This window comes from Populus euphratica, unplaced genomic scaffold (assembly GCF_000495115.2).
Source record: "Populus euphratica unplaced genomic scaffold, PopEup_1.0 scaffold3092.1, whole genome shotgun sequence".
In the NCBI taxonomy this organism is placed as follows: domain Eukaryota; kingdom Viridiplantae; phylum Streptophyta; class Magnoliopsida; order Malpighiales; family Salicaceae; genus Populus; species Populus euphratica.
The window spans coordinates 1-15006 of record NW_011502916.1 but is presented as its reverse complement, the minus strand read 5'-3'; the positions used below and the strand labels follow the sequence as shown (position 1 = coordinate 15006).

The 15006-nt window shown below is 35.8% G+C and overlaps 2 protein-coding genes across 3 annotated transcripts; one reads left to right on the top strand and one right to left on the bottom strand.

Annotated features, from left to right (window-relative positions):
- Positions 1-151: 151 nt before the first annotated feature.
- Positions 152-11178, top strand: LOC105119555 (centromere-associated protein E-like). Its single transcript, XM_011017702.1, has 33 exons — positions 152-473; positions 573-662; positions 735-853; positions 2197-2310; positions 2396-2477; positions 2595-2662; positions 2737-2811; positions 2911-3056; positions 3140-3242; positions 3338-3418; positions 3599-3667; positions 3755-3814; positions 3897-4058; positions 4792-4848; positions 5713-5955; positions 6030-6095; positions 6192-6377; positions 6540-6644; positions 7006-7074; positions 7266-7388; positions 7556-7669; positions 7856-7942; positions 8038-8241; positions 8324-8512; positions 8695-8901; positions 9016-9105; positions 9205-9333; positions 9553-9650; positions 9779-9857; positions 9972-10136; positions 10250-10318; positions 10398-10469; positions 10774-11178. The coding sequence occupies exons 1-33, from the start codon at positions 350-352 to the stop codon at positions 11011-11013; spliced, it is 3885 nt and encodes a 1294-aa protein (XP_011016004.1). The 5' UTR covers positions 152-349; the 3' UTR covers positions 11014-11178.
- Positions 11179-11320: 142 nt separating this feature from the next.
- LOC105119554 (ribosomal RNA small subunit methyltransferase nep-1-like) lies at positions 11321-13757 on the bottom strand. 2 transcript variants are annotated; one of them, XM_011017700.1, is made up of 8 exons: positions 13651-13757; positions 13182-13498; positions 12849-12941; positions 12533-12677; positions 12309-12419; positions 12151-12233; positions 12002-12059; positions 11321-11667 (listed from the first exon to the last, which is right to left on the bottom strand). In XM_011017700.1, the coding sequence occupies exons 2-8, from the start codon at positions 13464-13466 to the stop codon at positions 11588-11590; spliced, it is 855 nt and encodes a 284-aa protein (XP_011016002.1). In that variant the 5' UTR covers positions 13467-13498; positions 13651-13757; the 3' UTR covers positions 11321-11587. The 2 variants fall into 2 exon arrangements, with proteins under 2 accessions (XP_011016002.1, XP_011016003.1); XM_011017701.1 differs by having other exon boundaries at positions 13616-13752.
- Positions 13758-15006: the final 1249 nt, after the last annotated feature.

Genomic DNA, 15006 nt, shown 5'->3' with positions numbered 1-15006 from the left:
AATTAATTTGATTAGATTTTTTTTTTATCTCAGATAAATTAAACCAAGCTCACCTGAAAAAAAATAAACTTAATAGTTTTCAAGAGAGAGTTAAAAAATCAATAAAATAAATATTAATAGTTTTTAAGAGAGAGTTTTTAAAAATAAAGTCAATAGAATAAAATCAAGTAAGCTATAAAAAAAGCCCATTTCCGTAACCAGGCCCGACTAAACCAATCCAATAAAGACACAAACAAAGAAAAACGACTCTCTCGTGGGCGGGAAAAAAAAACCAGGTACACCAAAAATAGGGCTTTTCAAATTTTCAAACATCAACTCTTGACTCCCTCCCTCTCTCCAAAAATCGAAAATGGAGAGAATCCACGTCGCCGTCAGAGCAAGACCATTATCAGCAGAAGACGCAAAGTCCACTCCATGGAGAATCTCCGGAAGCTCCATTTTCATCCCTAATTACTCCAATAAATTCGAATTCGGTGCTGTCAAGTTCACATTCCACTTTTTTGAATTTTTTTGAATTGTTTTAGGTTTTACCTCTGGTTTGCTAATTTTTTCAATTTTTTTTTGCTGCTTAGATCGTGTTTTTGGTGAAGCGTGTAAGACTGAAGAGGTTTATAGATCCAAAACTAAAGAAATTGTTACTGCTGCCGTTCGTGGATTCAACGGTAAATTTTGAAAGCAACTAAGATTTTAATTAGTGAGTTGGATTAACTCAAGAGTGTAATTATGATTTTTAGGGACTGTATTTGCTTATGGACAAACTAACAGTGGAAAGACGCATACAATGAGAGGGACATCTAATGAACCTGGCGTGATTCCTCTTGCTGTGCATGATTTGTTTCATATAATACAACAGGTAATTTTAATTTGAATCTAATTTTAGTTGCATGTTAATTGAGATTTACACAATTTTCTGGGTATATTTTATTGTTTTGTTTAATGTTGATTTTTTTAACTAGCTTTTAGATGGCAGTGAGCCTTTCCTTTTTGGACATGTTTTAGGTGTTTATAGAGAAGAATTTAAATGTTTATGGAGAGGAGAGGAAGAGAGAAAGAATTCTGTTTTGTATTGCCTTTGATGATTAAAATGAGAAACGAGCTAGCTACGTATACAAGGTTCTCTATTCTTAACTCCATAAATGTTCTGACTTCCATTAACAAAAGTAATAGTTTGACATGCAGTTTGACAACAAACTATTGCTAACTCCATAAATGTTCTAACTTCCATCTTGATTAAAAGTTTCCATTTGATTCACTCACCATTAACAAAAGATTTATAGCTTGCTGCTGTTCCCATATTAACTGCTTGATTAGCTAAAACTCAAGACTATATCCCAAATTTCTTGAAAATATTGTGGAATCATTTGGTACTCCAAACTGTTTTTGCACTCTAACTCCATAAATCCAATAATAATGATTTTGTGAAATACCACATAACCGTCACCATTTACCCCCTAATGATTAACAGTCTTCAAAAGATTGTGAATTCCATAAGACCCCAAAATTAGTCCCTTACAAATGAGTACTAACTTTTCTCCCAAATATTCAACCCATTTACTCTATTCTCAAGGAACTGGTTATTTTGGGTGGCAACACCAAGGACTATTCTGAATTTACCCTTCTAAAATTCTGACCGAGTCCTCCAGTTTCTTGATTTATGCGATTATGGTCCTTTTTTATGTTAAAAATTTATATAAACAAGAATTAAGTGTTTATAGGGAAGAAGAGAAGTTGTAATTTACAAAGGAAGACACAGAAACGATTCTGCTTTACATTTCCTTCGATGATTAAAATGATAAACGAGCTAGTTATTTATACAAGGTTACCAATTTTGTTGTAGCAGCTACCTAATCTTACCAAATGCCACATGTTACATCATCTTCATTACCCACGATCATTCAATCGATGCCACATGTCCCTCCAAAATTAAGTTCTACTTTGACTCATAACAATGCCAAACTAGACGACCCTTTTAATCTCTGCAAAAGATTGTGCATTGTATTGATGGAGTTGAAATCACAAGGACACGGAAAGGTCATTAGTGAAACATAAGAGAGTGAGACCTTGGCATCCTCGATAATAATTATAATTTGTAGAAATAGCTTTAACAATTTAGTAAAAGTTTGGATATGTATTTTTAATTTTGCAAGGAATTTTTTTTATTACTCTTGCTTGATGAGACTTTAATTTGTAAATTAGGATGTGGACCGGGAGTTTCTGTTGAGAATGTCTTACATGGAGATATATAATGAAGATATTAATGACTTATTGGCTCCCGAACATCGAAAGTTGCAAATTCATGAAAGTACAGAGGTACTCAAAATTTCTGTTTCTTGGAGATTATGAGCTATATTGCCAAGATTGTTGCTAGCTATTTGTTTTTGTTTTGTGTACGTAGAGAGGAATATATGTTGCTGGATTGCGTGAAGAAATAGTTGCCTCTCCCCAACAAGTTCTCGACCTTATGCAGTTTGGAGAATGTAAGTTATTTTTAGACGTTATGTTAATATTTTTGGATTTTAGTTAGAAACCACCATTTTTTTACGTTGGCTTTTTGATGATTAATTGGTTTCTGTCTTTTCTTCATCGAATTTTAGCTCACAGGCACATTGGAGAGACAAACATGAACTTGTATAGTAGTAGGTCCCACACTATTTTCCGTATGGTAAGATCAAATTCTCCTCCCACTGATTTTGTTTGTTTTATACAATCATTTTCCTTATATTTATTATTGAACAGATTATTGAGAGTAGAGATAGGACTGGGGATGAGGATAGTAGCAACTCATGTGATGCTGTACGTGTATCGGTTTTGGTACGTGATTCAGTGTATTGTGTTTCCTTTTATCTTTATGGTGGCTATGCTTCTTTCTGTTGGCGTTATGGTAATTAGTATGGATGTTTTTTTTCGTAGAATTTGGTGGACCTTGCTGGTTCTGAACGGGCGGCAAAAACTGGAGCAGAAGGTGTTCGGCTTAAAGAGGGTTCACACATAAATAAAAGCTTAATGACACTTGGCACAGTCATTAAGAAATTGAGTGAGGGTGCAGAAAGCCAAGGGTATTTTCTATATTTGTGTGACTATCTTTATTTTTTAATCACTTCATACATTTCAACTGTTTTTATTATTCAATTTGATCTAGGGGTCATGTTCCATATAGAGATAGCAAACTCACACGCATTTTGCAGCCCGCTTTGGGTGGAAATGCAAATACAGCTATAATATGCAACATAACTCTTGCACAGGTAACATTCTGCAGCCATTCAAATTTATCTTGGTTAACATTGTTAAAAGCACAAGTGTTATGATTTCATCTGTTTTTTATGCTTGTTGATTGTAGATTCATGCAGACGAGACAAAGAGTAGTCTACTGTTTGCAAGCAGAGCGTTGCGTGTCACGAATTGTGCACATGTGAATGAGGTATTTTTTTGCTGTCCTTGACTAACTAAACTGTATTGTACTTATTTTTATGCTTTCTAAGTTCAAAAACTCTTTTAAAGTGTTCCATAATTTGAGCTTATGTTTTGATGCCAGCATATCGTCTCTGGATGTCATTTTTTTTTTCTTTTGGAGGAGTAACCCATGTTTTCTTCATGCTAGATTTTGACAGATGCTGCCTTGTTAAAGCGTCAAAAGAAAGAGATTGAGGAGCTTCGGGAAAAATTACGGGTTAGCCCCCTTAACATGATAGGTGCAGTTATTTTTTCATACTTTCGAAAGTTGCTCGCCTTTTAACTATTATTGTTTTCAATCCAGGGTTCTCAATCCGAACACCTAGGAATGGAGATTCTCAATCTTCGAAACACATTATTACAGGTTCAATCATCTTGCTTTTGATATTAATTTTTTCACATGCATGGAATGATTTGTGTTTAGATGTTGAAAATATTTTTTGCAGTCTGAACTGGAGAGGGAGCGCATAGCTTTGGAATTGGAGGAGGAAAAGAGAGCTCAAGTTGAACGTGAGAAGGTTTTGCAAGAGCAAGCTAAGAGAATTAAAAACTTGAGTTCAATGGTGTTGTTCTCTAATCGGGATGAGAGTCGTGATCAACATAAGAGGGTTTGTATGACTTCCTTATCAATATAATTCATCGAAAACATATGTTTGATGCGCCTTCCTATAATTTCTGTGCAAAAAATGTAGGATGGTGGATATTATTGGTGCTAGGTATTATTTTGGGGAGTACAAGTTGATGATTAGTCACTTTCTTCTAGACTAAGAAGGGTAATTCGTCAATTGGATTGGTAATGGAGTTTGGTGCACCTTTTTATTTTCAGATAGGATCTCATCTCCCAAGGTCACATAAATGGGTTTGATCATATTTGTGGCGCTAATTTGGAACAGTTGAGATTCCTCAAAATGTGTTTTTATTTCTAATTTTTTATTGATATTTTCTTCGTATTTGCGTGAATTCGAGTTAGAGTGAATTGCTTGTAGTCCGTGGAGTGAATGCCTAGGCGGCTGGCCATTTTTTTGGGATGTTGTCTTTTTACTGCATTCACACTTAGAGTGGATTGTCTGTCATAATGCAGCTACATTTCTCGATTCTATGGTGGAAAGATTCGACGAAAGACTAGCTTACAGGAAGGGGCTTCTCATTTAGAAAGGACTTAGAGAATGGAGACCTAGATTGGATATCGTTGTCTGATTTACTTTATTTATTTGTTCAATTTTTGTTTTAGTGGTGCAGATGCTGTAAAAGGTTGCAAAACTTTTTGTTGATGAGAGACCAACAATGAGTTAAAAAATAACCCCTTACATCGTTCTTACGGAGTTTCGTTACATTCTGCAGGGGAAGAGACGAGACACATGGTGCCCTGGAAATCTTGCACGGGAAACTCTTCAAGAGGTATTATGTTTGCTGTTACTAAAATGCTCAAGTTTTTCTCCTGTTAGTCATGAAACTGGAAACTCTTTGCTAGATCATATTTGAGGTCAAAATTCAAGAGTGAACCTATGCATGTTGAAGTTGATTTTAAACAGTGATGGATATTTGTTGCAATGGTTAATCATTGAGTAGAGGTAACAGAATCCCGTTCACTTGGACGCGACCACCCAGGGGGTGTAAGGGATGCCATCTCTCAAGAAACGAGGACAAGGCTACGTGGTCAGCATGTGTGTGGTTCCGTAGTTTGATGTATACTCAAAGAAACTGAACTATAATTGAGTGTTTGTAAGTATACGTAAGTAATGAAAGTTCGAAATCCAGCTTTGACTTTGCATTCAATTGTTAAACAAAGGTGGACAGCAGTATTGCCTGAAGTTCTCGCCCAACCAAAGTAGGAGCGTCCTATAATCATAGAATATAATAAACGTTTTTTGATGCAGTTTGCCCATATATAGTAGTTTGTACACTGTTCTATCATGAATTGACTTGGTCTAATGGTTTGACATTTTAGGTATTGCCTTATTAATGGATTATAATCTGAAATCTTGGCACAATTTGCACAAATAGAAAACCATGGCATAGGGCAGTGGTACTTGTGTGTGTGTGTGTTAGGAAGTTTCACTTGATTTATGACCGGGATTCACTGGGATTTCTGTCATGTATTGTCCTATGAAATTGTTGAGATGATCAAGCACATTGATAACTAGTTTGTACTGGAATCAGGAATTTGCACTGTAACTATGTGTTGAGAAAAGCTATGGAATATTGCACAATAAATTGGATTTAGGCTGATTAGCTAGCTTATAATCTTCTGCTTTGCTTTAGGTGGATCCCAATATCCAGCCAAGGGCTTCTGCTATAAAACCAATGAAAGATAGAAGTGATATGGGACCACTTTTACCCTTTCAAGAATTGGTCAGCGAGATTGAAGGTGGGGATGACGTCAATATGCAAAGTGAAGATTGCAAAAATAATGCATCAGAAGACTGCACCCTTCCTGATCCATGTTCCTTATTGCATGTGACAAATAGGAGAAAGGCGCCACCTAGGAAGAAAGGCTCAACTGCGGTTTGTGCCCTTTCTTTTTATCTATATACCCTCTCATTTATCTGTTGATGCGCTGATATTTGTTTGGGTGTCAGGAGGACCATGAATGGGCAGAAATACAAGTGGAATATGAGGACTTGCTTCAGAAACTTGAAACTCAGGTTGTTATTCTTCTTTAGCACATCTGTTTTTAGGAGATGGATGTGGATATTCACTTATTTCTCCATTTGTTTAATTTTTATATTTTTACAATGCAGAGAACTACGAGTGAGATACAGATTGATTGTTTAAGAAGACAGCTTGGCGAGACTAATTTGATTCAATGTGTGAAATGTGGTAATTGTCTTACTTCTGATGGCAATACAAGTACCAATAATTTGGACAAAAACGTAAGTCTAAGGGAGTCAGAGGCCATTATTGTGATCAAACAACTTCAAGATAAGGTTTGTTTGTTTTTCTTCTTCCTCAATTTCTTGTTTGTTAATAACCTTTTGTTTTCAAATCTTTGAATTTTATGTTTTTTTCTCTGGTTCATATTGTTCCTAGAATTTCTTCATCTTCTGTTTCCACTACATGTGATTTAAACTTATTTTTTCGTTGTTTAGATTAAAATGTTAGAAATGGAGAAGTCCTCTAGTCAGCAAAATCTAGACAGTGTTGTTGAGCTAGCAACAGAGCAAAGTATATGTGCTAGGGAGACGTTTGAAGAGGTAAGTATGAGCCATCAATGAATTTTCTGTGTTTTCTAAGATGTGCATATGGGCAAATTTATGGACTGCTTGAATATGATTCTATAAATACCTACTAAGATGTTTCCAAAAGATGATATATTAGTGATGTCTTTGCTGTGGTTTCCAAGAGGTATTCATGGTCTTCATCAAAACAAGTACAAAATTTTATGCATATTAACGTTGGTATTTTTTTAACTTCTGTTTGGTTTTCATTGGTTAATGAAAGGTAACTGGTATTCGTTCTTCATTTATGCTATGCATTTATAGTAAAATTTATTGCGTTTACTTTATGTTGGAAAATTTGTAATGCTTCTTTGTCTTTTCTATTGTGATCTCGTAGCTCCATGAAGAGCTCCAAAATGCACGGGAGGAGACCAGGATTGCTCATGAACAACTTAACATTATTGATGTAGGTGACTTTTACTTTTGTCTTAATCTCTGTGAGCATTCCTACTTCCTAGTCAGTCCTTGTTCTTTATATTTTCTGTACTTACATGTATTTTTCTACAATGTTTTTGTTTGTATTTATACACTTTGGGCCATGCCTAGCAAGCTTATTCCTAATCTCTTAACTAGAGGTGAATTTTAACTCTGATAAAGGTTTCATTGGAGATTGAAGACATCATGTCTGAAGTTAAGAACTCAAAAGAAGTTGTTGAAAGCTGTTCCTCTCTTTTGGATGACGTTTTCCAGGGTTTTTCTTCTATATCCAATGCAATAAGTGTGAGTAATCTTGAAATATCATCTGATTGCTTATTTTATTTTATCTTATGACTGTTCATTATGCGAATACCTTCTGGATGTGTGGTAGGCTATTTGTTTTCGGTGAATCTATATTAGACTATGTTTTAGTGGGCACAGTTTGAATAAAGTAATTCGTTGCAATACAGGATTTCAAGGCTTTGATCTGCCAGAGCTCTCATGAACAAGGATTAATCATTAGTAGTCATGAGAAGTTATACCATTGCATGAAGCAAAAAGTTGATGAAGTGGAGAATGAAAAGGTATGGTTGTTTCTTTCTTCAATGCAGGGGACTATAGCTAAATGAACCGCAGTAGTGATAAAGAGATAACGCAGTTCTATTTGTTTGGTACAGATAAGAAAACAGAAATTACTAAATGAAATCTACTATTTCCTTTTAGTTCTTTTCTGGCTATTTCTGCTAAATAAATAAAAATTTGCAATGCAGCTCCTTTTACACAGAGAATCTATGGGTCTTCAGAAACAGATACAAGAACTGAGACACAATACTCAAAATTATGAAGAGTCTTTGAGAGTAAGAAACTTGTTTAAATGGTTAATTTGACTTAACTCACGTATGCATAACATGCAGGGCTTGATGTACTTGTCTTATTCCTTTGGTTGTGGCAGGCACTTACAGAACATCAGAATTTTGAAAAGGAGGAATTTCTTTCTCAAATTCAAAATCTTCAAAAGGAATTGTCATGTTTATCTTCTTGTTTCTTGGCAAAAGAAAAGGAAAATTTGAGAAAAGATCTTGAGAAAACAAAATTGAAATTGAAAGAGACTGAATCAAAGCTCAAGAATGCTGTTCAAGAGAAAACCAAACTTGAGGTTTTGTTCTATATGCATAATTTCCTACCATGCCAATTAAATCATATGATTTGGATTATAATTCATCACTTCATGTTTGTAGGGTCAAAAAACATTTGCTGAAAGGGAGGTAAAACGATTGCATGGTCAGAAGACTCTTCTTGAGCGTGACATTAGCAAACGTGACTCCCTGGCTGGTAGAAGACGTGATTCAATGGTTGACAGGAGTTCAAAGATGTTTGATCCTAAAAAGTCAAAGGGTCTTGCAGGTTCTTTTGAAGAGACAATGCAGGTGGTGACCTTGAATATTAATATCTGTTTCGTACACCTTGCATCGAACATCTGTAATCTAGCTATCAATTACCCCCTTGCTTGAATTAATCATGCGGATGACTTCATATATTATCTTCTTTTTTTGCGGATGACTTCATATCTTATCTTCTTTTTTTCCCGTGTCATTTTTGTATTGTTTAGGAAGATTACAGAAAGTTGGAAGTTCTTGCATTTGAAATGGAAGCAACCATTGCTTCTTTGGAAGAGGAAGTAACTTTTGCACACAAGGAAAAGGAAGAGGCTATATCAAGAAATGAAAGTTTGGCTTCAGAGTTGGAGGCCCTGACAGAAAAGCTTAACATATCAAATGCTGAAGTGAATGTGTTGCAGGAAGATGCTTCACGCCTTGTAAGTTTTTCCTCTTACATCTCCCCTGTTTATCAGTTTCTTTAATTCTTCATTAAAGCTGAAAGACTATTGTGCATTTGTGCTACTTTGTGCATCATGTTTTTCTGTCTCTAGAGACTAAGGTTGGAAGAATCCACTTTGGACCAACAAAAATTGGAAAATTCTATAAGATTGTTAGCAGAACAAAAGGAAGAGTTGGCAATGGTAAGCTCATGTTTTGTCTAATCTCTTAAAAATTAATTTACTATTTTTCTTGTTTTTATTGACAGAATTTTGGTCATGGGATTTTGTCTGATTTTGCAGCAACTTAGTGATTCCCTTTTGGAAATGGAGGAGGAAAAGGCAATATGGTTTTCCAAGGAGAAAGCTTCCATTGAAGTCATAGAAGAAAAAGGTGCAGAGATTACAGCAATGACCAAAGCAATGTCAGAGGTAAGCTACAAAATTCCACTTAAAGAATTTTTCAATACGCCATTCTATTTCAAATTCCGTGCTGTGTTCAGGGTCTGGTGGGGATACTGTAATGTCATCATTTGCTTGTCTCGTCCAAATTTGTTTTGAGAATGAACACCATTTCTTTTAGCGTATATGATTGCTTTGTTTTATTGTACCCACTTGTCTGGTAGTTTGATTATGGATGTGTTACAATAGGTCAGAAACGAATTAGAGACCTGTAGGGAAGAATGCAAGGTCCTCACAGAAAAACTTGCATGTTCTGAGGAAAATGCCGAGCGGGAGAAGAAATCAAGGTATATATTATATTCTAAATAACCATGTTCGATAGCCATGTTTTCTGTATTTTTTTTGCATTATTAGTGACCTTATTGCTGGCGACTGGCTATTACTGTCCTCAAAGTCGAACTCTTTTCTGATCCAGTGCAGAGAAGTCTCTAGAGATTGATGAACTGAAAAATCATCTGATAAGGGCTGATATTGATAGCAAACAATCTCAAGAGGTGAGATACAGGTTCATTTTCATGTGATAATTTTTTTTATACAACATATTATTAGTTTATTACTCTATTTGGAAAGCAGAATTAATCAATTTCTTTTTTCCTCTTACGCTCCAGATGTTGAAATCAAATCTGGACACTCTCTCCATGGAACTTGATTGTGCTCGCGGGAAAGTGAATACACTTGAGAAGGAAATGATTATTCTGACCAAGGAGCGAGATGATCTATTTACTCAAATTAAAGGGTTAGATACAAGATTAGAACCAGAAAATGACTTCCAGGTTCGATCTACATGCACTGTTTGCAAAATGAATTTACATTTGGAAAAAGGGAAAAGGGCAGATATTCTCTCTCTCAATTTAGTGATTTACTCGGTCACATGTTTTTTTGACAGAATCTTCAAAACCAACTACTCAGTATAACAAGTGAAAGGGACAAGTGGATTAGACATTGTGACGACATGGTAGGTTGGTTATTAATTCTTTTGTTGATTTGGCACCCCATTCATCTCAGAACGGTCTGTTACCGTGAATTTGTTCCAGTTACTGGAGTCTAAAGTTCAAGTTGAGGAACTTAATGGGAGAATCTCTAGCATGGAGGCCAAAATGAAGAACGTAAGTATCTACACAATTGTTTTCATCCGATTCAAGATCTAGCATTACTTGTGTGTTTCATCCCAGAATCAAAGAGTTAGAAATGCTCTTTAAGCTGCTCTACCATGGGCTAATTACATATAACTCGATCTTCTTTTCTTTCTCGAACCTAAAAAGATGCGTTCCCCATCCATTAGTAGCATCACATCACATCAGTTTAAAGGAGGAAGTCCCTCAAACATTGAGATTTGTTGTTAAGTCATTTTCTTCAAGCGAATCGTTTTTGATTAGTGAAACATATCATGTGTTGCTCAAATGCAAGCAGGAAGAAGCCATGAACAACAAGGAAAGGGCAAAATTTAGAATGAGGCTTCGAGGGACACAAGCAAAGTCAGATGCCTTCCATTTTAGATACAAGGAAGCAGTAAATGAGTTGGCATTCATGAACAGAAACTACGAGGTGGCTTCAAAGAAGCTGAAGAACCAGTTAGCTTCCTATGGAATTGAGATCCTCAACCTCAAGAAGCAAATCGCTGCCTTAACCGGGCAAAGAACTGATCATTAAACAACAGTAGTTGGGTTTTTTTTTTTTTTTTTACCATTCTTCTCATCGCAACCATTTTTAACATGTTAGCTAATTATTTATCAAGGATACAGCACAGCAGCTTACCATTGTCAATATGTACATTAACATGCTATTTCTCTAATGAAAATAGAGTAGAAAATTCACATGTAGATATTAAATTTCATAAAAAAAGTTATCTTTTAACTTTCAGGGTTGAAGTACCCTCGGATGGATTCAATTTTTTAAATAGAAAACTGAAACCGACCACGGGCTCGCCCGTGTTCATATTTAGAAAAGATCCAATTTAGTTGGATTTTTTGGTCCAAACCAAATCAACCGATGCGCACCCCTATTGACTATTGACCCAAATGGTTACATACGCAAATATAAATCGGTATGAGCAGGGGCTCTTTAGTGAACAAGGAGGCACAAGTGTAACATATTTGTGTCATCAAAATGAAATAAAAATTGCCATTTAAATTGTTTTTGACTAAGGTTTGGCTTTACATGTACTTCAATTCTGGTTGTGCTGCCAGATCAGAATATGATCGACAAAATGCAGAGACATGAGAGTTTACAGCACACGCCACTTCTTCGACACAGCCTCGCATACCCTTGCAATGCACCAGGCAGCACTCAGCGGATATTCAGACACTGAAAGGGGAGACAACACAAGTAATTCAGAGGTGTTCTGAAGGATGCCACAAATCATTACAAAGTTAACCAGTTGCATTTATACCCAATCAGTACGCGTAACATATTTTCCGTAACTTGTGCATTGGTTTGCGTCAAGTTCCGATCAAATCTTCCTGGCAAATGGTTTGAGCTAAACAAATGTGTTTATGGATAGTGCCTTCAGAAAAACATTATACATGAACTTGGGGTCTAGATTCTTCATCGGAAGCTAAATCTAATCACTATTGATTTTACTGCGTGCATTATTTCTGCATAAGATGATTGTAAAGAAATGGATCTAGGAAGAGCTTACCTGATATGAAGTCATCTACATAATCACATTCAATTTTGCCATGGGACATAGCACCGACCTGAATTGTTTTTTTTTTTGAGAGAGAGATCAGAAAGGCTACAAGTTTCTTAACAAAGAGTGTATTTGGTACAGAAGTTACTTAAGCTTACCACGAAAACAAGGTCGGTGTCATCACCAACTCCAGCCACATACTTCTCCATTTGGACCAATTTTTCTGAGCTATGGGAGAAACCTGATAGGAAAGCAAATGATTTTTATCACCCCGTTAACAGCCATGACTCATAAAACCATAAAAATTCAAGCTCACCTATTTTAAGAGAGTTTAATGGCAGGTATTGGGTTACGGGATTCTTGATCACACGCAAAAGCTTCTCACGATTACCGACAGCAGTTATACTCAGTTTTTGTAGCAGCTGCACTGCAATATAGAACAAGGTGGTAAAGAACAAATACAAAGATTCACAGACAAAAACAAGATGGGCTATATTCCAACATCATACAGAAGTCTCAGGGGCGATCAACTGAACTTACACATAATACCGGCAAAACGCTTGTAAGTCCTCGGAATACGAACATGTGGCTTAACTTCAAAAAGAACACCTTTATCTGTTTTCACATATACAGCTCTCAACCGCCCAGCCTTATTCAATGGACTATCTAAGATGGATAGGAGAGCCTGAAATTATCAACAACAACACTGATACAAGGGCCAGAATATTTCTAACAAGGTAACCCTGCTCCGAGTAACTTTGATACTGTTTGGCCTGCTAATGAAAGACAGTCCTGGGAATGGTCTCACAAACATCGTGACTCCGGAATCTGACTGCTAGTAATAAAATGCACTAACCTGATAAATAATGTCAGGTCTGTAATCAGCAGGATTTTTTTTATTCCTCCTCAGGAAATTGGCATGCTCCTCAGAATTCAAAATCTGGTAATTCTGTACAAACAAAACTAGTCAGATGAAAACGAAAACATTCCAACTAGGTGATAAAACCCCACTTCATGAAAACCCCCAAAAACCAAGACTTCAAAAATCCACTCTCTCAGCCCTAAACCCACATTCAAAGCATTGCCCCAAACCTCTACATCACTACTAAAAAACCCACACCAAGCCATACAATGATTCTAATACGTTACTTGTAAACCAAAAGTTGAAATGAAAAGTTAGTCTTTAGACCTTTCCAACTTTTGCAACTTCCAAAGAAGCCTTTTCGAGCACGAATATAACCCCAGGTTTCTTGCCAGTTTGATGACTTGGGACAATAGGAATGCCCTCCTCCACTCCTGGCAGTTGCATTTCTTTTTCCTCTTCTGTTTTTTCTTCGCCATCTCGAGCACTCATTTCAGTCTCACTATCAGTTTTCTCTTCTTGAACTTGTTCATCTTCCACTTCCTCTTCTTCTTTATCATACCTCTCCCCTTTCTTCCTTCTCTTGTGCCCTTTACCATAAGGCCTCACCATTTTCTTCACTCACAATAACCTTATCCTTCACCCTGAAAAACAAAAGGAAAAACGACTCAAATTTGCAAAATCAACCCACTTACTCATTAAAGAAAGAGAGCTAAAACTTTCTCGAACAAGAAAAAACACATCTGTGTATAGAAGAAAACCGTTAAATGATCTAAAAAGAGAACGTCAGTTGCACCCAAAGAAAAAGTTGGCCAGAGAGAGTTGAAGAGGCAAAGAGATGAGAGTGGTTAGGACATGTTAAGGGTTTAGGAGCGGAGAGGTAGTAGATGAAGCAGATGAGTAGATATTCTTAGGGTTTATTGGTGGGCCTAGCTTCCGTGTTCAGGCTCACAAAGTTTTACTTGAAAATGGCTTGGACTATATTATTAAGCCTTGGGCTTGACTCTAGTTAAATTTCATCTTTCGAAACTCCATGCATAGAGATCTAATATGGAGTGAAAGCTAATTAAAGGGTAAACTTTATTTTTGGTCTTACAGGTTCATTAGTATTCCATTTCCACCCCTATTGTTTTAATTTTGCGATTTTTGCACCTCCACCCCTAACCATTAAACATCATATGGATTCTTTTTTAACATTTTAATTAGTTTTTCGAGATATTACAAAATATATAAGTATTTGAGAGGAAAAATACTAAAATAATAATAAAGTAGGAAAAAAATATGAAATATAAAATGTTTACTTATGTAGGAGTAAAGTGTAAAATTGAAAATTTTATAAAACTATAGGAATGATATTGAAAATTCTAAAGTATGGGACAAGATAGGTGAAAGATTGATGAATTTATGAAGATATTTTAAAAATATTTTACCCACAGTTACCGATTTGCATATTAATTAAATAAATTGATAGTTACTTTGAGAATAATATCATTTTTTGAAATTATTAATTAAATAAATAATATTTACTCATGATCATAAGTCATGGGGTGAACAGTTCAATCCAAATTAATTTAAAACAATATTGTTTTAATATTTTATAATTTTTTTTAAATAATATTGTTTTAATTTGTCAATTCAAGTTTTACCTGGTTTTTTTCAGCAAGATAACTAGGTCACGGGTTGACTACTTGATTGACCAAGTCAACCCCCTCACTTGATATAAACCTTGGTTTGAGAAAGGTTTTAGTTTGATAGATAATTGGTTGGATTGCTAGGCTATATCGAGTTTAATATACTGAAATCAGTAACCTTTCCAGGCTTTTGGAATCATCAGGTGACGCAGGGAAAACATCATCACCTTGCTTGCAATCTAAATCATTGGAAGTCTCTTAAGTCTCAACATTGCTATGATATGTAAATCTATGTGTTAGCAGCTAGTGATGAGGGAGAGAAATGGAGCGTGGGGCCGCGGCAACTTTTCTGCCATGGGAGAGTTCTGCTTAGAAGGAATAGAATTCTGGTATTAGATGAAGCAACTGCTTCCATTGACACTGCAACAGATTTGATTTTACAAAGAAAATAGGGCAAGAGTTCTCAGGATGCACTGCGATAACAATAGCTCACAGAGTTCCTACAGTTGTAGACTGTGACG